A 23,160-nucleotide genomic window follows, 5' to 3' on the forward strand; every position below is an offset into this window, starting at 1 on the left:
TCAACTTTTATTTTGAAAACGTTATACCGGAAATAGCGGCTCTCCCCATATCCGGTCAGCCTCTCGTTCGGTGATTAAGATGTCTAAAGTGAGTTTTGAGCCGCCAACGCGTGTCTCCAATACTTTTATTCTGAAGTGTTATACCGGAAATAGCGGCTCTCTCCATATCCGCTCAGCCTCGTGCGGTTATTAAGATGTCTAGTGTGAGTTTTGAGCAGCCAACGCGTGTCTCCAGACTTTTATTCTGAAGTATTACACCGGAAATAGCGACTCTCCCCATATCCGGTCAGTCTTGTGCGGTGATTAAGATGTCTAATGTGAGTTTTGCGCAACCAACGCTTGTCTTAAGACTTTTATTTTGAAATGTCATACCGGAAATAGCGGCTCTCCCCATATCCGGTCAGCCTCGTGCGGTGATTAAGATGTCTAATGTGAGTTTTGAGCAGCCAACGCGTGTCTCCAAGACTTTTATTCTGAAGTGTCATACCGGAAATTGCGGCTCTCCCATATCCGGTCAGCCTCGTGCGGTGATTAAGATGTCTAATGTGAGTTTTGAGCAGCCAATGCGTGTCTCCAAAACTTTTATTTTGAAGTGTCATACCGGAAATTGCGGCTCTCCCCATATCCGGTCAGCCTCGTGCGGTGATTAAGATGTCTAATGTAAGTTTTGAGCAACCAACGCGTGTCTCCAAGACTTTTATTCTGAAAGTGTTATACCGGAAATCGTGGTTCCCTTCATATCTGGTCAGCCTCGTGCGGTGATTAAGATGTCTAATGTGAGTTTTGAGCAGCCAACGCTTGTCTCCAAGAGTTTTATTCTGAAGTGTTACACCGGAAATAGCAGCTCTCCCCATATCCGATCAGCCTTGTGCAGTAATTAAGATGTCTTAAGTGAGTTTTGAGCAACCAACGCTTGTCTCAATACTTTTATTTTGAAAGTGTTTTGAGCAGCCAACGCGTGTCTCCAAGACTTTTATTCTTAAGTGTTATACCGGAAATTGCAGCTCTCCCCATATCCGGTCAGCCTCGTGCGGTGATTAAATAGCCTAATGTAAGTTTTGAGCAACCAACGCTTGTCTCAAGACTTTTATTTTGAAAGCGTTATACCGGCAATAGCGGCTCTCCCCATATCCGGTCAGCCTCGTGCGGTGATTAAGATGTCTAATGTGAGTTTTGAGCAACCAACGCGTGTCTCCAAGACTTGGATCGCTCTCAGAAGACTTGACAAAAACGGTGAGTGGTTTTCTTTACAACTTTTAAATCTTTACGAGAGTAGAAAACTCGCCAAATTTTACCAAGCGATTGTGTCGCGTGCGCCTGTTTGTATCCATGGCAACGAATGGAGACGAACCGTCATATTTTGTTCCATATCATGTATTTTTATACCACAAACCTAACGTAGCTTGTTATAATGTTTTTTTTATGGTTCTGGTTAATCAAGGAAGCTTTTCTTTTGTCCATTTGACAATCAAGTGGTCCTGTCGTAGGCAGATGTTGGAATTGATCCGTCACAAAGTCAATGAAACACCAGTATTGCGGATACTGATTCGATACTTTTTACCCGGAAATCTTACAACATCCTTGAATGTTTTTGCGACCAGGATTTTAGGCAAACCACAAACCATATCAACAAAATCATATCGTATTTTGAGGGCGTTCAATTGTTGGAGTAAAATAATGTTAAAATAAAAAAATAAAAAAATGTCCAATGGTGTACTCCCCAAGTTTGTAAACAATACCAGCATAGAAATATTACAACACAATTTCATAATACCAAGAAAAAAACAAAAAACACTAAATCACCACCAATTATTTTTGAGTTAGAATTGATCTATAAAATATACTTATACTCTATTCTTACAGAATACGCTTTTATTCTCACTACAACAAAAAACATCTTTTTTCTTAGAACTGCAATGGAGTATTAGGATCACAATACAATAAAAACTAATAATAATATCAAATATTGAGAATAAAGTTGTGAATTTACAAAAAAAAAGCTGTAAATCTTACAAGAAAAAATGAATTGAAAAAAAGATAGTTACCATTTTTTCTCCTAAATGTACAACTTTATTGTCATAAATGTACTTTATTCTGTAAATATCCAATTTTGCTGCCATAATATTGCATGAAACTCTGATTGTGTTATTGTACGTTGCAGATGACAGAGTGGTGGCTCTGCGTGAGGTCTCCATCCCTCCGACGGCCGACGTGCCCGCCATCGTGCAGGTGATCCGCATATTGTTTACACCGTTGCTACGGCAACACAAAGGTGGGGGGGGAGGGCGAGCGTGACGTGACCCAAAGCTTTGTTTGTTGTCTTTCTCTTTTCAGATCATCGCCGCTTCCTTCGGCCTCAGCTCCTCGGACGTCATCTTCAAGGTGCGTCCACCGCCACGGAGGAAGGAGTCGGTTTCATGAACGATTCCTCCTGAAGATGTTTTGCATGTGTGTGTGTGTGTGTGTTCAGATCAGGAACCAACGTGGGAGTCTGATACCTTTGAACGGCTCCATCCCTGCGAACAGCAAGCACATGTATGCCGTCTTTTCCTTTACCCTCTTATTCACACGCAACATTCGTCATGAAGGAAAGGTGCAATGTGGCAAATATTTCATAATCATCGTTTCTGAATTTTCCCAAATATTTAGAATTTAAAACCAGGATAAAAAAATAAACAAATCTTACCTTGAGCTGACACTGCAATCAAAACGCATGTTTGCATCAGGGTGAGAGGTCTCACTCGCTCACATTTCCGATCTGTTGTGGGCAAGTTTAAGAGCTAATATCGTAATAATAAGGAAAAACACGCATTATTAAAAAAATAATAATAATGTCCCATATTTCCAAAATTGATATCCATCTACATAAAATGTGATGTTGTTATCATTGTAACACAAAGAGGTTTCCCCTACTTATAATTGATAAAAACGTATTACTATCTGGGATTAAATGCGATTAATTGTGAGTTAACTATGGGCGAAATGCAATTAATCACGATTAAATATTTTACTCAATTTTTTTCACTCTTGTAGATATACGTAAATATCCAGAACATCCAGAGCAGAAGTATTCCCATCCTTTTCATTCATTTTCTACTGTTTTTTACCGCTGGAGCCTATCCGAGCTGTCTTCGGGCGAGAGGCGGGGTACACCCTGGACTGGTGGCCAGCCAATCACAGGGCACATATAGACAAACAACCATTCACACTCACATTCATACCTATGGACAATTTGGAGTCGCTAATTAACCTAGCATGTTTTTTGGAATGTGGGAGGAAACCGGAGTACCCGGAAAAAAACCCACGCATGCACGGGGAGAACATGCAAACTCCACACAGAGATGGCCGAGGGTGGAATTGAACCCTGGTCTAAGTGGTCTAACCACTTGATCGCCGTGCCACCCATATCCAAACATGTACCAGTATAAATTTAAAGTTTTGCTGTAGTGCGTCGGAGCAACGTCTTGGCCGCTGCGGTGACGTCAGCCTCCCTCTGGTTGGCAGGGACAACATTGCAACGCTTGAGAAGTATTCAAACATGTACCAATATAAATTTAAAGTTTTGCTGTAATACGTCAGAGCAACGTATCGGGCGCTGCGGTGACGTCAGCCTCCCTCTGGTTGGCAGGGACAACATTGCAACGCAATCCATCCATTTTGTTACTTGTCCTTTAATGAAATACATTATGGCCTAGTCTGCGCGCTAACCACTCGACCGCCGTGTCGCCTAGTATTCCCATCCTGAGTATGATAAAAAAAAAAAAACTTAATAAATAATAAAATAATCTCCTAAAATGGTAATTAATCCAACACGATTTTCATAAAAAATATTTAAATATATTTATTATAAATGAAAAAGCACCATTCATTTGAATGATATTCTCATAATGAAAGTGTGAATTGTGACATCTGCTGCCCTCTAGCGGCTGTTATTGTAACAGCAGTGTTGTGATACTGGCATGTAACTTGAATTCATGTAAAACGGGAAGAATATATTTTACTAACACTAATATTTAAGCGTCAAGTACTACTATTTCATGTATACTAGTGCGTGTACTGTAATGTATGTAATGTATAACCACGACTGTACTGCTGTTTGTCTTTCCAGGCCTTATTTGCTCGAGGTGGCCAAGATCTTTCAGCATGGTATGAAATGACGGCACACTCAATATCTTTTCCATTCATCACGATATTTATGCTTTTTCTTTGTTTTCTTCCCAGTGCATCCGACCCCTAAAAGCATCCCCATGACCGTGATCAACAAGAGCATGAAGACCAGGCTGCACACCATCGACAAAAGGGTAAATACTGCATCCCGGTACTCTCCGTATTCCCATTTTATGCGTGAACGTTCAGATGTTTCATTCAGATCCAAAGACTGGAAGAGCTTCTGCCTCAGATCAAACTCAGACGCAGTGAAAAAGTCACCCAGGTAAAATTGAGACACCGACACCGAGCCGTAGAACCAAGGGTGCCATTTTCCCGCCGTCTTCTGCGCTGCTTGCAACTTTAAGAATTTTATTTTCCTGACATTTTTTCATGGCATGGCCGTGTTGCTTCTCAGGAAATCGAATGTCTCAACCAGAAGTTGATGTTTCTTCATAAGAGAATGCAGGTGAGTGAAATAAAACACACGTTGCTGCTAAAGCTAATGCTAACGCTAACGCTAACACTAAGCAGCGCCATGTTGAAGCGTTGGTTTGATTCCGAGGTTCATTTCAAACATGTAAACATATTTACAAAGAAGTCCGAATAGCGAGCTAGCATGGAGTCTACCGCAGTTCAACATATCTGAAAAGGAGTAGGAAGAAGCAGAGTGTATTGATTTATTCACATACTTGTGTTTTTCTATTTATTTCTTCAACTATGAAAGACAAGAAGTGAGCAAACTAGTAATCTCCAAAATATGAAGAAAAGCGACCATTAAACGAACTCTGCTTCTTCCTACTCCTTTTCCAACATACTCTCCACATTTTCCAAGCAACTTTGTTCAACCCAACCATTTGCTGCTATGTTGCAGGTGGCGGATTCGCACACGTGGAAAGGAATGCTAACCCGAGCGCCCCTGTGGTGAACCTTGTGAAATGGGGAGTAATTCAATAATATTTATATTTTAACATGAAATTTTACCTTTTTGAGTTTGATTTGGAAATTTAAAAAAATGAATAAAAAGAGATATGGTCACCTAAATTAACTTGATTATTTATTTATGTTCATATAAATATAAATATATACATAAATATATAATAAACTTAAGTAATTCATTAAAAAGGTCCATTCATGAAATCTGAAATGATTGCATTAAAGCTAGTTATTATTTTATTGCTATTACTTATTATATTATATCTATTATTTTTTTTTAAAATAATTTTTATTATATAATATTTTTATTATATATTTTATATAATTATTTTATATTATATATTTTATATAATTATTTTATAGTAGTATTTTATTTTTTTATATTTTATTATTATGTATTAGTTATAGTCATATCTGAGGCGATTTGATTCTATTTTCCATGACCTTCTTACTTACTTGTTGATTATAATATTTGGATTAATGATGTGAATTTAATTCGATGATACCATACACGGTGATACAGTATGTAGAACTTCAACCCCCATCATCCCTTGCGGCACAGTCAACATGGCGCACGTCTGGGGGACAAAAGGCGAGTCTGTCTGACAGTGGATTGAAGCCCAAATGGAAACCAGATGAGACATTTGTTTTTTTGGGGGGGGTAAAAACTTAACATTATACAACATTATACCGGCGTTCCGACAAAGAAGCCCGCATGTTACAACTAAGGTCCTCTTGACTGGAATAAACAAGGTAAGTCGACGCTTGTGTTTAAAATGCTCCCATTAGCCCGCTACATTTCCTCACAGCCGCTAGTGGCCGAAACCTCCTTAGAAAACTCTGTGCTTCAACTATGTTTCCCCAACCAGCTAAGATATAATCTCTAAAAAAAAGATACCAGCGATATTACATAAATAGTCAAAAGTTCCTCTTTAATTCGGCGTGTTTGTAGCTCACCTAGACGCTTTAATTTAAACACATTGTTAACTTTCTTCGTGTCTCTTTCGCTAAGCAGTGCATGTTTTAAAGCTTGATGATGCGGGATTTTTGCTTTAGCCATTTTTTTATTTAATGTCTATTTTGTGTGAAGACTTGTCATTAATAAGCTACGAAACACACTCGGACACGAATGATAGATAAACATTGTGAGAAAGTGGACTTGCGGTAACTAAATCAGCTGCTTTTTCAACGTGGTTTGGTATGAGGTGGACTCTTGAATCAGCTGTCATTCTTCATCAAAGTTGATGAAATGTCTACTAAATGTCTGTGGGTATGCACTTCCGGTATAGGGTCACAACAACAAAAAAGTGGCTATGATTTTAGCATGGAAATTAAAAGTTCCATTTAGCTTCTGTCAAAATGTGAGTTTAGATAAAAGTTAAAGCAAAAAATAATAAAGTCAAAGCCAAATATGATTGCAAAATGTTATTAAATCCATTTTATTGAACAATAGCCGCTGAAATCAAATATTATCTTTAAATATAGAAAAAGTTAAAGCCACAATTATGCTGCAGTCACAGTAGTCTCTGTAGCCGGGTTAGCACTGTTAGCGCTTCCATGTCACGTTCCCCATGACGACAGATGTTAAACACGGTTGATACCGCCTTCATCCAGCAACCTTTATACCGTCTTTTTCGCCGTTCACTCACACAAAGCAGCTTCTCCTCCTCCACATCTCCGCCGGTTGTTCTGCGTAGCAAAACGGGGTGCTCAAAGCTAACAGCTAATGAAGCGTTATTAAACTAGCTTGCACTCGAGCGCCGGCATCAAATTCGGTTTATAACCACAAGATTATGCTTAAGGAATTTAACTTCAAGTTGATCTCTTTGTAGTTGACAGAAAGATTGATTGTATGATATAATTCCCCCCTTGTGGGGAGGGGGTCCCTAAACCCCCGAAAAGTATGTCATTCCACCCTTTACTGTACAGTGATCCTCTTCATCAGGTCAGCAGTAAGTAAAAACACACGCTAATGTTAGCTTACTCCGGTGCTTTGCATGTGTCGTTTTGTGTTTTGGGGGTGGGGCTAATTTTGGGGGCGGGATCATGCCGACTGTTATCAGGTGGAGGAACATAGAAGTTCCAGCATGACTCATCCTCTGCCGCAGAGGGACAAAAGTGTGCTTGCCGCTCGAGCGTCTGAAATGTAAATTTTCCTTGGCTTTCTTCCCGACACGTACTCGCTCTCTCCGTCCCGCTCTCGTCCGTGCTGGAAGTGCAGCGCAGGAAAAGACGAGACGTGTCAGATCCTTTCTGCTTGTGTTCGAGTCCTTTGCTCTCATTTCTCATGCATGCGAAATAAGTAATAATTATGTATAATAATAATTGCAATATTACAATAATTATAATTAATAATTATATTAGAAGGTATAAAATTATAACAATATATTTAATAATAATTATAAGACGTAAAATAATTATAGTAATATATTTAATAATAATAATTATAACATAAAATAATTATAATATATTTAATAATAATAATAATTATAAGATATAAAATAATTATAATAATATATTTAATTATAATAATAATTATAGCATATAAAATAATATATTTAATAATAATAAAAAATATAAGATTAAAATTAAAAATAAATATATGCAGTAACTATACCATTAATATTAAAAACAAAATTTAGAAAATATATTAAGTACTGTAAATAACAATAAATTAAATAACTAGAAATTGAAGTATATGAAGAAAATATAAAGTAACTATATAATATATATATTAATATATAAATATAATATATTGAGTATTGTAAATAACAAAAACAATAAATTATACAAAATTATACTATAAACAATAAAAATATTAAAGAAAATATTTTAAGTGAATAACTATAAGATAAATACAAAATATAAATAATAAAAAATGAAGCAAATATTAAGCAAATTACTAGAAAAACAAATGAGGTAAATAACTTTAAAAATAAATAAAAAAATAACTATAAAAAATTAACTATAAAATTTAAATAAGAAATAAATGTAAATAATATTAATATATAAAGTAACTAAAAATGTAAAAATAAACAAAGGGAATACATTAAGTAAATAACTACACAAAAGGAAAAAAAGAAATAAAGCGTACAATAACTAAGTAAGTAAGATCCACCTCCAGCCTGAGGACCAAATACCAACATCTGCGTCTGTCCTCCAGGATGTTCCAGCAATGTGAGGAACCGCGTTTCACCATCGAGCAGATCGACCTCCTCCAGCGGCTCAGGAGGACCGGCATCAAGCGGCTCCAGGTGGTCCACGCCCTGGACACCCTGGACCACCTGGAGCACCCCCGTGCTGACTCCTCCTCCAACCGCAAACCGCCGCCTCCGTCCTCCATCGTGACATCCTGCGCCACTCAGACCGACTTCCCCGACGACAGACTGTCGCCGAGCGGAAACGCCTTCGACGGCGGCGCACTGCTTCTCCCGCTCGCCGTAGCGACAGCAGCTCAGAGCAACGGGAAGCTGTCGCCTCTGGGCGTGGCGGCGCCGGGTTACGCCTTTGATACGACCGAAGATGATGTGGATGTTGATGAAAAGGTGGAGGACCTGATGAGGTAGGATGCTCTTTTAGTCTTTGAGTGCTTTTAGCGATAGAACCGTACACGCTGACAAATGTGTGTGTGCTTGCAGGAGGGACAGCGCCCTGATCAAGGACGAGATCAAGTCCTTCCTGGCCAACAGGCGCATCTCTCAAGCCGTGGTGGCCCAGGTGACGGGTAGGTGTCTCCTGCATCCTCCACCCCTGAAGACAAAGCTCTTACTCCCTCCCTCCCTCCCTCCTGCAGGAATTAGCCAGAGCCGCATCTCCCACTGGCTCATCCAGCAAGGATCGGACCTGAGCGAGCAGAAGAAACGAGCCTTCTTCCGCTGGTATCAACTGGAGAAGAACAACCCCGGTAAAGCATATTTATATATGTATGTATGTATGTATACATGTTCATACATATATATGTGTATGTATGTATATATACATACAGGGGCCTGAGAAGCGCCCAAAAATGGCATAAAATGCTAGATTTTTAATTTGGTGATTTTTGACAAAAAACGTATGTCGTTTTTTTCATTTTTTTCAACTTGCTTTTAATGCACTTTTCTGGTCAAAAATAAGGGGGAAACCTCACACACACTCAACAGGGGCACCAGGAGCACCCAAAAACGGCATTAAATGCCAGGTTTCTAATTTGTTGATTTTTGACAAAAAACGTAAGGGGTTAGTATGTCGTTTTTCTCATTTTTTTCAACTTGCTTTTAATGCACTTTTCTGGTCAAAAATAAAAAGGAAACCTCACACACACACATTAGGGGACTGAGAAGCACCCAAAAACGGCATAAAATGCCAGGTTTCTAATTTGTTGATTTTTGACAAAAAACGTAAGGGGTTAGTATGTCGTTTTTTTCATTTTTTTCAACTTGCTTTTAATGCACTTTTCTGGTCAAAAATAAGGGGGAAACCTCACACACACTCAACAGGGGCCTGAGAAGCGCCCAAAAATGGCATAAAATGCTAGATTTTTAATTTGGTGATTTTTTGAAAAAAACGTAAAGGGTTAGTATGTCGTTTTTTTATTTTTTTTTCAACTTGCTTTTAATGCACTTTTCTGGTTAAAAATAAGGAGGAAACCTCACACACACTCAACAGGGGCACCAGGAGCACCCAAAAACGGCATAAAATGCCAGGTTTTTAATTTTGTGATTTTTTTGGAAAAAACGTAAGGGGTTAGTATGTCGTTTTTTTCATTTTTTTCAACTTGCTTTTAATGCACTTTTCTGGTCAAAAATAAAAAGGAAACCTCACACACACACATTAGGGGACTGAGAAGCACCCAAAAACGGCATAAAATGCCAGGTTTCTAATTTGTTGATTTTTGACAAAAAACGTAAGGGGTTAGTATGTCGTTTTTTTCATTTTTTTCAACTTGCTTTTAATGCACTTTTCTGGTCAAAAATAAGGGGGAAACCTCACACACACTCAACAGGGGCCTGAGAAGCGCCCAAAAATGGCATAAAATGCTAGATTTTTAATTTGGTGATTTTTGACAAAAAACGTAAGGGGTTAGTATGTCGTTTTTTTCATTTTTTTCAACTTGCTTTTAATGCACTTTTCTGGTTAAAAATAAGGGGGAAACCTCACACACACTCAACAGGGGCCCCAGGAGCACCCGAAAACGGCATAAAATGCCAGGTTTTTAATTTTGTGATTTTTTGGAAAAAACGTAAGGGGTTAGTATGTCGTTTTTTTTCATTTTTTTCAACCTGCTTTTAATGCACTTTTCTGGTCAAAAATAAGGGGGAAACCTCACACACACACATCAGGGGCCTGAGAAGCGCCCAAAAATGGCATAAAATGCTAGATTTTTAATTTGGTGATTTTTGACAAAAAACGTAAGGGGTTAGTATGTCGTTTTTTTCATTTTTTTCAACTTGCTTTTAATGCACTTTTCTGGTCAAAAATAAGGGGGAAACCTCACACACACTCAACAGGGGCCTGAGAAGCGCCCAAAAATGGCATAAAATGCTAGATTTTTAATTTGGTGATTTTTGACAAAAAACGTATGTCGTTTTTTTCATTTTTTTCAACTTGCTTTTAATGCACTTTTCTGGTTAAAAATAAGGAGGAAACCTCACACACACTCAACAGGGGCACCAGGAGCACCCGAAAACGGCATAAAATGCCAGGTTTTTAATTTTGTGATTTTTTGGAAAAAACGTAAGGGGTTAGTATGTCGTTTTTTTTCATTTTTTTCAACCTGCTTTTAATGCACTTTTCTGGTCAAAAATAAGGGGGAAACCTCACACACACACACCAGGGGCCTGAGAAGCGCCCAAAAATGGCATAAAATGCTAGATTTTTAATTTGGTGATTTTTGACAAAAAACGTAAGGGGTTAGTATGTCGTTTTTTTCATTTTTTTCAACTTGCTTTTATTGCACTTTTCTGGTTAAAAATAAGGAGGAAACCTCACACACACTCAACAGGGGCACCAGGAGCACCCAAAAATGGCATTAAATGCCAGGTTTCTAATTTGTTTATTTTTGACAAAAAACGTAAGGGGTTAGTATGTCGTTTTTTTATTTTTTTTTCAACTTGCTTTTAATGCACTTTTCTGGTCAAAAATAAGGGGGAAACCTCACACACACACACCAGGGGCCTGAGAAGCGCCCAAAAATGGCATAAAATGCTAGATTTTTAATTTGGTGATTTTTGACAAAAAACGTATGTCGTTTTTTTCATTTTTTTCAACTTGCTTTTAATGCACTTTTCTGGTCAAAAATAAGGGGGAAACCTCACACACACTCAACAGGGGCACCAGGAGCACCCAAAAACGGCATTAAATGCCAGGTTTCTAATTTGTTGATTTTTGACAAAAAACGTAAGGGGTTAGTATGTCGTTTTTCTCATTTTTTTCAACTTGCTTTTAATGCACTTTTCTGGTCAAAAATAAAAAGGAAACCTCACACACACACATTAGGGGACTGAGAAGCACCCAAAAACGGCATAAAATGCCAGGTTTCTAATTTGTTGATTTTTGACAAAAAACGTAAGGGGTTAGTATGTCGTTTTTTTCATTTTTTTCAACTTGCTTTTAATGCACTTTTCTGGTCAAAAATAAGGGGGAAACCTCACACACACTCAACAGGGGCCTGAGAAGCGCCCAAAAATGGCATAAAATGCTAGATTTTTAATTTGGTGATTTTTGACAAAAAACGTATGTCGTTTTTTTCATTTTTTTCAACTTGCTTTTAATGCACTTTTCTGGTTAAAAATAAGGAGGAAACCTCACACACACTCAACAGGGGCCCCAGGAGCACCCGAAAACGGCATAAAATGCCAGGTTTTTAATTTTGTGATTTTTTGGAAAAAACGTAAGGGGTTAGTATGTCGTTTTTTTCATTTTTTTCAACCTGCTTTTAATGCACTTTTCTGGTCAAAAATAAGGGGGAAACCTCACACACACACACCAGGGGCACCAGGAGCACCCAAAAATGGCATAAAATGCCAGGTTTTTAATTTGGTGATTTTTGACAAAAAACGTAAGGGATTAGTATGTCGTTTTCTTTCATTTTTTTCAACTTGCTTTTAATGCACTTTTCTGGTTAAAAATAAGGGGGAAACCTCACACACACTCAACAGGGGCACCAGGAGCACCCAAAAATGGCATAAAATGCCAGGTTTTTAATTTGGTGATTTTTGACAAAAAACGTAAGGGATTAGTATGTCGTTTTCTTTCATTTTTTTCAACTTGCTTTTAATGCACTTTTCTGGTCAAAAATAAGGGGGAAACTTCACACACACTCAACAGGGGCCTGAGAAGCACCCGAAAACGGCATAAAATGCCAGGTTTCTAATTTGTTGATTTTTGACAAAAAACGTAAGGGGTTAGTATGTCGTTTTTTTCATTTTTTTCAACTTGCTTTTAATGCACTTTTCTGGTCAAAAATAAGGGGGAAACCTCACACACACTCAACAGGGGCCTGAGAAGCGCCCAAAAATGGCATAAAATGCTAGATTTTTAATTTGGTGATTTTTTGAAAAAAACGTAAAGGGTTAGTATGTCGTTTTTTTATTTTTTTTTCAACTTGCTTTTAATGCACTTTTCTGGTTAAAAATAAGGAGGAAACCTCACACACACTCAACAGGGGCACCAGGAGCACCCAAAAACGGCATAAAATGCCAGGTTTTTAATTTTGTGATTTTTTTGGAAAAAACGTAAGGGGTTAGTATGTCGTTTTTTTCATTTTTTTCAACTTGCTTTTAATGCACTTTTCTGGTCAAAAATAAAAAGGAAACCTCACACACACACATTAGGGGACTGAGAAGCACCCAAAAACGGCATAAAATGCCAGGTTTCTAATTTGTTGATTTTTGACAAAAAACGTAAGGGGTTAGTATGTCGTTTTTTTCATTTTTTTCAACTTGCTTTTAATGCACTTTTCTGGTCAAAAATAAGGGGGAAACCTCACACACACTCAACAGGGGCCTGAGAAGCGCCCAAAAATGGCATAAAATGCTAGATTTTTAATTTGGTGATTTTTGACAAAAAACGTAAGGGGTTAGTATGTCGTTTTTTTCATTTTTTTCAACTTGCTTTTAATGCACTTTTCTGGTTAAAAATAAGGGGGAAACCTCACACACACTCAACAGGGGCCCCAGGAGCACCCGAAAACGGCATAAAATGCCAGGTTTTTAATTTTGTGATTTTTTGGAAAAAACGTAAGGGGTTAGTATGTCGTTTTTTTTCATTTTTTTCAACCTGCTTTTAATGCACTTTTCTGGTCAAAAATAAGGGGGAAACCTCACACACACACATCAGGGGCCTGAGAAGCGCCCAAAAATGGCATAAAATGCTAGATTTTTAATTTGGTGATTTTTGACAAAAAACGTAAGGGGTTAGTATGTCGTTTTTTTCATTTTTTTCAACTTGCTTTTATTGCACTTTTCTGGTTAAAAATAAGGGGGAAACCTCACACACACTCAACAGGGGCCTGAGAAGCGCCCAAAAATGGCATAAAATGCTAGATTTTTAATTTGGTGATTTTTTGAAAAAAACGTAAGGGGTTAGTATGTCGTTTTTTTATTTTTTTTTCAACTTGCTTTTAATGCACTTTTCTGGTTAAAAATAAGGAGGAAACCTCACACACACTCAACAGGGGCACCAGGAGCACCCAAAAACGGCATAAAATGCCAGGTTTTTAATTTTGTGATTTTTTGGAAAAAACGTAAGGGGTTAGTATGTCGTTTTTTTCATTTTTTTCAACTTGCTTTTAATGCACTTTTCTGGTCAAAAATAAAAAGGAAACCTCACACACACACATTAGGGGACTGAGAAGCACCCAAAAACGGCATAAAATGCCAGGTTTCTAATTTGTTGATTTTTGACAAAAAACGTAAGGGGTTAGTATGTCGTTTTTTTCATTTTTTTCAACTTGCTTTTAATGCACTTTTCTGGTCAAAAATAAGGGGGAAACCTCACACACACTCAACAGGGGCCTGAGAAGCGCCCAAAAATGGCATAAAATGCTAGATTTTTAATTTGGTGATTTTTGACAAAAAACGTATGTCGTTTTTTTCATTTTTTTCAACTTGCTTTTAATGCACTTTTCTGGTTAAAAATAAGGAGGAAACCTCACACACACTCAACAGGGGCACCAGGAGCACCCAAAAACGGCATAAAATGCCAGGTTTTTAATTTTGTGATTTTTTGGAAAAAACGTAAGGGGTTAGTATGTCGTTTTTTTCATTTTTTTCAACTTGCTTTTAATGCACTTTTCTGGTCAAAAATAAGGGGGGAAACCTCACACACACACATCAGGGGCCTGAGAAGCACCCAAAAATGGCATAAAATGCCAGGTTTTAAATTTTGTGATTTTTGACAAAAAACGTAAGGGGTTAGTATGTCGTTTTTTTCATTTTTTTCAACTTGCTTTTAATGCACTTTTCTGGTTAAAAATAAGGGGGAAACCTCACACACACTCAACAGGGGCCCCAGGAGCACCCGAAAACGGCATAAAATGCCAGGTTTTTAATTTTGTGATTTTTTGGAAAAAACGTAAGGGGTTAGTATGTCGTTTTTTTTCATTTTTTTCAACCTGCTTTTAATGCACTTTTCTGGTCAAAAATAAGGGGGAAACCTCACACACACACACCAGGGGCCTGAGAAGCGCCCAAAAATGGCATAAAATGCTAGATTTTTAATTTGGTGATTTTTGACAAAAAACGTAAGGGGTTAGTATGTCGTTTTTTTCATTTTTTTCAACTTGCTTTTATTGCACTTTTCTGGTTAAAAATAAGGAGGAAACCTCACACACACTCAACAGGGGCACCAGGAGCACCCAAAAATGGCATTAAATGCCAGGTTTCTAATTTGTTTATTTTTGACAAAAAACGTAAGGGGTTAGTATGTCGTTTTTTTATTTTTTTTTCAACTTGCTTTTAATGCACTTTTCTGGTCAAAAATAAGGGGGAAACCTCACACACACACACCAGGGGCCTGAGAAGCGCCCAAAAATGGCATAAAATGCTAGATTTTTAATTTGGTGATTTTTGACAAAAAACGTATGTCGTTTTTTTCATTTTTTTCAACTTGCTTTTAATGCACTTTTCTGGTCAAAAATAAGGGGGAAACCTCACACACACTCAACAGGGGCACCAGGAGCACCCAAAAACGGCATTAAATGCCAGGTTTCTAATTTGTTGATTTTTGACAAAAAACGTAAGGGGTTAGTATGTCGTTTTTCTCATTTTTTTCAACTTGCTTTTAATGCACTTTTCTGGTCAAAAATAAAAAGGAAACCTCACACACACACATTAGGGGACTGAGAAGCACCCAAAAACGGCATAAAATGCCAGGTTTCTAATTTGTTGATTTTTGACAAAAAACGTAAGGGGTTAGTATGTCGTTTTTTTCATTTTTTTCAACTTGCTTTTAATGCACTTTTCTGGTCAAAAATAAGGGGGAAACCTCACACACACTCAACAGGGGCCTGAGAAGCGCCCAAAAATGGCATAAAATGCTAGATTTTTAATTTGGTGATTTTTGACAAAAAACGTATGTCGTTTTTTTCATTTTTTTCAACTTGCTTTTAATGCACTTTTCTGGTTAAAAATAAGGAGGAAACCTCACACACACTCAACAGGGGCCCCAGGAGCACCCGAAAACGGCATAAAATGCCAGGTTTTTAATTTTGTGATTTTTTGGAAAAAACGTAAGGTATGTCGTTTTTTTCATTTTTTTCAACCTGCTTTTAATGCACTTTTCTGGTCAAAAATAAGGGGGAAACCTCACACACACACACCAGGGGCACCAGGAGCACCCAAAAATGGCATAAAATGCCAGGTTTTTAATTTGGTGATTTTTGACAAAAAACGTAAGGGATTAGTATGTCGTTTTCTTTCATTTTTTTCAACTTGCTTTTAATGCACTTTTCTGGTTAAAAATAAGGGGGAAACCTCACACACACTCAACAGGGGCACCAGGAGCACCCAAAAATGGCATAAAATGCCAGGTTTTTAATTTGGTGATTTTTGACAAAAAACGTAAGGGATTAGTATGTCGTTTTCTTTCATTTTTTTCAACTTGCTTTTAATGCACTTTTCTGGTCAAAAATAAGGGGGAAACTTCACACACACTCAACAGGGGCCTGAGAAGCACCCGAAAACGGCATAAAATGCCAGGTTTTTAATTTGGTGATTTTTGACAAAAAACGTAAGGGGTTAGTATGTCGTTTTTTTCATTTTTTTCAACTTGCTTTTAATGCACTTTTCTGGTCAAAAATAAGGGGGGAAACCTCACACACACACATCAGGGGCCTGAGAAGCACCCAAAAATGGCATAAAATGCCAGGTTTTAAATTTTGTGATTTTTGACAAAAAACGTAAGGGGTTAGTATGTCGTTTTTTTCATTTTTTTCAACCTGCTTTTAATGCACTTTTCTGGTCAAAAATAAAAAGGAAACCTCACACACACACATTAGGGGACTGAGAAGCACCCAAAAACGGCATAAAATGCCAGGTTTCTAATTTGTTGATTTTTGACAAAAAACGTAAGGGGTTAGTATGTCGTTTTTTTCATTTTTTTCAACTTGCTTTTAATGCACTTTTCTGGTTAAAAATAAGGAGGAAACCTCACACACACACATCAGGGGCCTGAGAAGCACCCAAAAACGGCATAAAATGCCAGGTTTTTAATTTTGTGATTTTTTGGAAAAAACGTAAGGGGTTAGTATGTCGTTTTTTTCATTTTTTTCAACTTGCTTTTATTGCACTTTTCTGGTTAAAAATAAGGAGGAAACCTCACACACACTCAACAGGGGCCTGAGAAGCGCCCAAAAATGGCATAAAATGCTACATTTTTAATTTGGTGATTTTTGACAAAAAACGTATGTCGTTTTTTTCATTTTTTTCAACTTTCTTTTAATGCACTTTTCTGGTCAAAAATAAGGGGGAAACCTCACACACACTCAACAGGGGCACCAGGAGCACCCAAAAACGGCATTAAATGCCAGGTTTCTAATTTGTTGATTTTTGACAAAAAACGTAAGGGGTTAGTATGTCGTTTTTCTCATTTTTTTCAACTTGCTTTTAATGCACTTTTCTGGTCAAAAATAAAAAGGAAACCTCACACACACACATTAGGGGACTGAGAAGCACCCAAAAACGGCATGAAATGCCAGGTTTCTAATTTGTTGATTTTTGACAAAAAACGTAAGGGGTTAGTATGTCGTTTTTTTCATTTTTTTCAACTTGCTTTTAATGCACTTTTCTGGTCAAAAATAAGGGGGAAACCTCACACACACTCAACAGGGGCCTGAGAAGCGCCCAAAAATGGCATAAAATGCTAGATTTTTAATTTGGTGATTTTTTGAAAAAAACGTAAGGGGTTAGTATGTCGTTTTTTTATTTTTTTTTCAACTTGCTTTTAATGCACTTTTCTGGTCAAAAATAAGGGGGAAACCTCACACACACTCAACAGGGGCCTGAGAAGCGCCCAAAAATGGCATAAAATGCTAGATTTTTAATTTGGTGATTTTTGACAAAAAACGTATGTCGTTTTTTTCATTTTTTTCAACTTGCTTTTAATGCACTTTTCTGGTTAAAAATAAGGAGGAAACCTCACACACACTCAACAGGGGCACCAGGAGCACCCAAAAATGGCATAAAATGCTAGATTTTTAATTTGGTGATTTTTGACAAAAAACGTAAGGGGTTAGTATGTCGTTTTTTTCATTTTTTTCAACTTGCTTTTAATGCACTTTTCTGGTTAAAAATAAGGGGGAAACCTCACACACACTCAACAGGGGCACCAGGAGCACCCAAAAATGGCATAAAATGCCAGGTTTTTAATTTTGTGATTTTTGACAAAAAACGTAAGGGGTTAGTATGTCGTTTTTTTCATTTTTTTTCAACTTGCTTTTAATGCACTTTTCTGGTCAAAAATAAGGGGGAAACCTCACACACACTCAACGGGGGCCCCAGGAGCACCCAAAAATGGCATAAAATGCCAGGTTTTTAATTTTGTGATTTTTTGAAAAAAACGTAAGGGGTTAGTATGTCGTTTTTTTCATTTTTTTCAACCTGCTTTTAATGCACTTTTCTGGTCAAAAATAAGGGGGAAACTTCATACACACTCAACAGGGGCCTGAGAAGCACCCGAAAACGGCATAAAATGCCAGGTTTTTAATTTGGTGATTTTTGACAAAAAACGTAAGGGGTTAGTATGTCGTTTTTTTCATTTTTTTCAACCTGCTTTTAATGCACTTTCCTGGTCAAAAATAAAAAGGAAACCTCACACACACTCAACAGGGGCCTGAGAAGCACCCGAAAACGGCATAAAATGCCAGGTTTTTAATTTTGTGATTTTTTGGAAAAAACGTAAGGGGTTAGTATGTCGTTTTTTTCATTTTTTTCAACTTGCTTTTAATGCACTTTTCTGGTTAAAAATAAGGGGGAAACCTCACACACACTCAACAGGGGCACCAGGAGCACCCAAAAATGGCATAAAATGCCAGGTTTTTAATTTGGTGATTTTTGACAAAAAACGTAAGGGGTTAGTATGTCGTTTTTTTCATTTTTTTCAACCTGCTTTTAATGCACTTTTCTGGTCAAAAATAAGGGGGAAACCTCACACACACACACCAGGGGCCTGAGAAGCGCCCAAAAATGGCATAAAATGCTAGATCTTTAATTTGGTGATTTTTTACAAAAAACGTAAGGGGTTAGTATGTCGTTTTTTTCATTTTTTTCAACTTGCTTTTAATGCACTTTTCTGGTGAAAAATAAGGGGGAAACCTCACACACACTCATCAGGGGCTTGAGAAGCACCCAAAAATGGCATAAAATGCCAGGTTTTTAATTTTGTGATTTTTTGAAAAAAACGTAAGGGGTTAGTATGTCGTTTTTTTCACGTCCTTAACGGTTGATTACCTGTCACCAGGTGCGACGCTGGCCCTGCGAGCTGCCCCGTTGGCCCTGGAGGACATGATGGACTGGCACCAAGCCCCGCCCACATTTGCCCCCACCCCCGGGGCCTTCCGTCTGCGAAGGGGGAACCGATTCACCTGGAAGAAAGAGTGTCTGGCTGTCATGGAGAGGTAAAGACTCACAGAGAAGACTAACATTGTAATATTGTAATGTGTGTGTGTGTGTGTGTGTCAGCTATTTCAGCGATAATCAATATCCAGACGAAGCCAAGAGGGAGGAGATTTCCTCCGCCTGCAATGCGGTCATCCAAAAAGCAGGTGTGTGAAGGCGGAAGCCAACCCCAGGTGGTCCTTGGCCTCCGGGCGCAGCAACACAATGTGTGCTTGTTGTACGTTCAGGTAAGAAGCTGCTGGACTTCGAGAAGGTGACATCCCTGAAGGTCTACAACTGGTTCGCCAACCGTCGCAAAGACCTGAAGAGGCGAGCCAACATCGGTAAAGTCCCGCCACAGATGCATTTCTCCTAGAACGTCCAGAAGCTGTGAGGAATATTTGTGTGTCTTGAAGAAGCAACCATCTTGGAAAGCCACGGCATCGACGTCCAAAGCCCGGGCGGTCAGTCCAACAGCGACGAGGTGGACGGCAACGACTTCGCTGAGCAGGTCTGAGCAAGGGATGAACGTTCCGGAACCGCAGATCTTTCCATCTATGAGGGAATCTTTGAGCTTTAGCGTTAGCATTAGCATTCACGCTGTCATGCATCGTTTCAGAGTTGTGACGTGTCTTTGTTTGACAAGCGAGTTGCCGCCCGCCCCTTTGCCTTCGCTCGAGCCGACCTATCGTCGCCCACCCAGGTAGGACCCCCCCTACACCATCGCACGACCTTGCAGGAAGTCACCCTCCATCCCTTTCTCTCGACGACAGGTTCCCACGCTGCTCCCCAGCTGGTTGGCTGCCCTGACCGCCCGAGGAGGCGTGGCCGGCCAGCACAGAGGCGGCGCCGTAATCGGCCGCTCCCTCCTTTCTGGGGCAGGTGCGTCCTGGTCGCCGCCTTCTCCGTCCCTCCAGGATGAAGCCGCCGTTCGCAGTGCGCTGGTCGAGCCCCGAGACGCGGCCTGTTTGGAGACGGCGGCTGTCAATCAGGTGGAGAGGGCGGGGCCCAGCGAGGTTCATGACGTCAAGACCGAGGCGACGGAGGATGACTGAAGGGAGGGTGGGGGGTCGCAGTGCTCTTACGTATAAGCCCCGCCCTCCTCCGTTAGGACCGCTTCCTCTCATGAACCGCCACAAGCGTCTTCACTGTGATCACAACTCAGCAGCCTCAAACTTCCTCTGACCATCCATACGTACAGTATGGTATACTTATACTTATATCATGTGACCTGATATGGCTCCGCCCCCAAATAAGATCTGTAATGGAAGCAAAGAAATGCTCTTTTTTGCTTTTTTCATGTAAACTAATTACAGCAAAAATGCAGGAAAACGACAAAACATAATATTTTTGCTTATTTACACATTCCCAACAAGCAACAATTCTATTCCAAAATATATATAATATATATAATATATGTAAATGTCAGAGATGAGCAGAGGTAGCCTTTCTTTGCTTCCATAACAAAGGCATAATTAATATTCATATATTTATCATTAGCGTAGCATAGTACTGTACTGTATATACTACATACCTTTATATACAATGACAACATAAGCTTCCAGCGACTGAAGCATTCACCAAAGTATTACCTTTAAAATTGACTTTTTATTCATTTTTACTGCGTTTTTATGTCGTCAAACTACTCCAAAATGCCTTTTTTTCATCTTCTGCCGTGTGTTGTCAACACAAAGTGTTTATTTCTTATAAAAGGTGCTTTGGCAGCCGGTTACATTAGCAGGAATGCTAAGCTAACTTAATAACGACGGCTCAAATAAATCCCAACACTGGCCATAGAAAGGTGCATTATTATGGTTTGTCCACCAGAGGGCAGGCAAGAGTTAAGTACCTCATTGACTGTAATGAATTTCTGTTCAAGTGCCTTATTTGAGTTGACTTTGTTACGGTGACGAGCCGCCATTATCACTGCATGGAATTACTAACTACCGCTATTACCTCACAGGACTTGCTTCCAGCTGGCGGTCAGACACGCCCACACTAGCTCGGGTTCTGGCTGTAGCCACGCCCCCACACACACACGCTCTCAGAGCCCTCCTCCGTCTCTTTTTAACGACCCAAATCTGAACCTGGCATCCTTTCCAAAAGGGAAATGCATTCCAATGAAAAGTTCCACGCTGAAAGGAACAAAGGGAAAAAGTCATGACAATACATAGAAGGGAAATAATGGCAATGTCCACCCCCCAGAAAATAGTTGGAATCTTCCGACAATAAAGTCACATTTTTCACTTCAGTCTTTTAAATTGATCGTGTTTACAGTCTTTTTTTTTTTTGCTCGTAAAATTCTGAATTGAAAACATGATTGACCATAACATATTTTTAATAATTATTTAATTAACAAATTAAAAATATTATATACATATGCTTTACTATTATATATAAATATACTAAAAATTAACAACAATTAAATTGTATTTGCATGTCGAAAAAAGTGACAAAAAATGTTACAACCAGAAAGTCTTTTTTTTTTCCCCCGAAATTTTTTTTTCCACATTCCAGGAATGAAGTCCCATTTTCAAATGTTTGACTTTATTCTCAGGAATTTTTATTATTAGTTGTGACAGGAGGAAAAAAAACTAACGAAGCAATTGATTAAATTTTTTTTTTTTTAATTGCAACTTATTTTTCTGTGCTCTTAAACTTACGGTACTTTGTCATTTTTGGGAGCAGAAAAAATTTTAAATCATGAGGAAAATGTCCAAATACTTTTGTTTTTATTTCTGTAGAATGACATTCAAATAGTAATATTAAGAGTTCATTAATATTAGTTTGTAATATTGTCAATTTTTTCCGGGTGCTATGAATTAGTTTATTTTCCGATTTGAACGTCCGTCGTAGCTTTAATGGCAGCTGAGCTGTCGTCTTCAATCTGCCGAGCAGAATCCTCCATCGTGCCAAAATCGCCGTTACGAGATTATTTACCGAGTAGCTTTAAATCGTACGAGCGTTCGGTGTGATTTTTAAAAAACATAAGAATGGTGAAATGTAACCAGTGTCCCTGAACGCAACATGAAAGCAACCATTTGTGCTTCCTTCATCATGGAAAAAAATAAAATCCATATGTTTCAATCATGTCTAAAAACATTTTGTCCATCTTTTTTTAGGAAAGATAGTTTAGTAAAAAATATCTTTGAGTATTTTAACATCAGTGCCTTGTTTGGATGCTTGATGGACTACTGTTGTTACTTTTAACCTTTGAGTTTTTATGCTATTTTTCTTGAGATTTTATTTCTAAAGGAAATTAAAAAGGTAATCACACTCCATCATGGGACTTTTGCTGTTTTTTTTCAATTCAACATTTGAATTTCCACAGCTGATCCTAATTCATCTGATTAAAACCACATACATAAATAATACATTCTAGGTATGTTTAAAGGGGACCTATAATGCTAATTTTTCAACTAGCAGTGCTAACGCAGGCCCACGTTTACTAATTGCAGACACACTTGTGTTCATTACACGTTTTTTGCGGGACTACTTTTGTTTAAAAATACTTTGATAGACGCACCGGTTGTGGTTGCTTACACAAAATAAACAGGGTATTGATTGTAATGCTACACAAAATAAACAGAGTTAGGACACACATTGTTACTTACAGGTTAGCTTCTGACGTTGGAAAGGCGTAGAATAGTCCAGCTTCGCCAAAACATTCCTCCATTTTTCTCTTAACCTGGAATTGGCAACGTTAAGCACTTCTGGTTAGCGGTACTTAAACCCTGAAAAAAATATTTCCTGGAAGCCATTAGCGCCTAGCTCCATGCTAGCTCCATGAATCGCAGCGGCAGAGCGGGAGGCGCGTGTATCCGGAAACGCCCATATCAGGAAGTCCGGGTTCCACGTGACGTCACAGGGAGCAGGTGAGCGTTCAAGGCCATCCAAACCGTCTTCTGAAACTTTAGCATCATTTAACACGAAAATACAACATTCTAACTACATTTATGTCAGAAATATGGAACAAACCGTCATAGGTTCACTTTAAATTATA

The 23,160-nt window shown here is 38.4% G+C and overlaps 2 protein-coding genes and 1 long non-coding RNA gene across 5 annotated transcripts; 2 read left to right on the plus strand and 1 right to left on the minus strand.

The window, feature by feature from the left end:
• Positions 1–76: 76 nt before the first annotated feature.
• On the plus strand, positions 77–5,294 carry si:zfos-1056e6.1 (uncharacterized protein LOC107988029 homolog). The gene is made up of 9 exons (XM_058078880.1): positions 77–1,233; positions 2,162–2,229; positions 2,335–2,382; positions 2,471–2,535; positions 4,109–4,146; positions 4,222–4,301; positions 4,370–4,432; positions 4,565–4,615; positions 5,021–5,294. The coding sequence occupies exons 1-9, from the start codon at positions 1,158–1,160 to the stop codon at positions 5,072–5,074; spliced, it is 543 nt and encodes a 180-aa protein (XP_057934863.1). The 5' UTR covers positions 77–1,157; the 3' UTR covers positions 5,075–5,294.
• A 203-nt stretch (positions 5,295–5,497) lies between these two features.
• LOC131132841 (homeobox-containing protein 1-like) lies at positions 5,498–22,244 on the plus strand. Of its 2 annotated transcripts, none has more exons than XM_058078858.1 (10): positions 5,498–5,835; positions 8,246–8,644; positions 8,721–8,806; positions 8,876–8,986; positions 19,021–19,177; positions 19,242–19,324; positions 19,406–19,501; positions 19,574–19,668; positions 19,777–19,860; positions 19,931–22,244. In XM_058078858.1, the coding sequence occupies exons 2-10, from the start codon at positions 8,247–8,249 to the stop codon at positions 20,210–20,212; spliced, it is 1,392 nt and encodes a 463-aa protein (XP_057934841.1). In that variant the 5' UTR covers positions 5,498–5,835; position 8,246; the 3' UTR covers positions 20,213–22,244. The 2 variants fall into 2 exon arrangements, with proteins under 2 accessions (XP_057934841.1, XP_057934842.1); XM_058078859.1 differs by having other exon boundaries at positions 19,577–19,668.
• On the minus strand, positions 8,877–23,148 carry LOC131132863 (uncharacterized). 2 transcript variants are annotated; one of them, XR_009130442.1, is made up of 3 exons: positions 22,772–23,148; positions 21,114–21,292; positions 8,877–20,416 (listed from the first exon to the last, which is right to left on the minus strand). It is a non-coding gene; the product is annotated as an uncharacterized LOC131132863 (long non-coding RNA). The 2 variants fall into 2 exon arrangements; XR_009130443.1 differs by having other exon boundaries at positions 8,877–10,553; positions 10,880–21,292.
• Positions 23,149–23,160: the final 12 nt, after the last annotated feature.

This window comes from Doryrhamphus excisus, chromosome 7, assembly GCF_030265055.1.
Source record: "Doryrhamphus excisus isolate RoL2022-K1 chromosome 7, RoL_Dexc_1.0, whole genome shotgun sequence".
NCBI lineage: Eukaryota > Metazoa > Chordata > Actinopteri > Syngnathiformes > Syngnathidae > Doryrhamphus > Doryrhamphus excisus.

Bases quoted from the DNA above. Each gene is read 5' to 3' on its own strand.
- si:zfos-1056e6.1 (XM_058078880.1), top strand. From the start codon at position 1,158: ATGTCTAATGTGAGTTTTGAGCAACCAACGCGTGTCTCCAAGACTTGG. The intron at 2,536-4,108 runs GTATGCCGTCTT...TTGTCTTTCCAG, and splicing joins CCTGCGAACAGCAAGCACAT to GCCTTATTTGCTCGAGGTGG. The intron at 4,433-4,564 runs GTAAAATTGAGA...GTTGCTTCTCAG, and splicing joins GCAGTGAAAAAGTCACCCAG to GAAATCGAATGTCTCAACCA.
- LOC131132841 (XM_058078858.1), top strand. From the start codon at position 8,247: ATGTTCCAGCAATGTGAGGAACCGCGTTTCACCATCGAGCAGATCGAC. The intron at 19,178-19,241 runs GTAAAGACTCAC...TGTGTGTGTCAG, and splicing joins TGTCTGGCTGTCATGGAGAG to CTATTTCAGCGATAATCAAT. The intron at 19,502-19,573 runs GTAAAGTCCCGC...TGTGTCTTGAAG, and splicing joins GAAGAGGCGAGCCAACATCG to AAGCAACCATCTTGGAAAGC.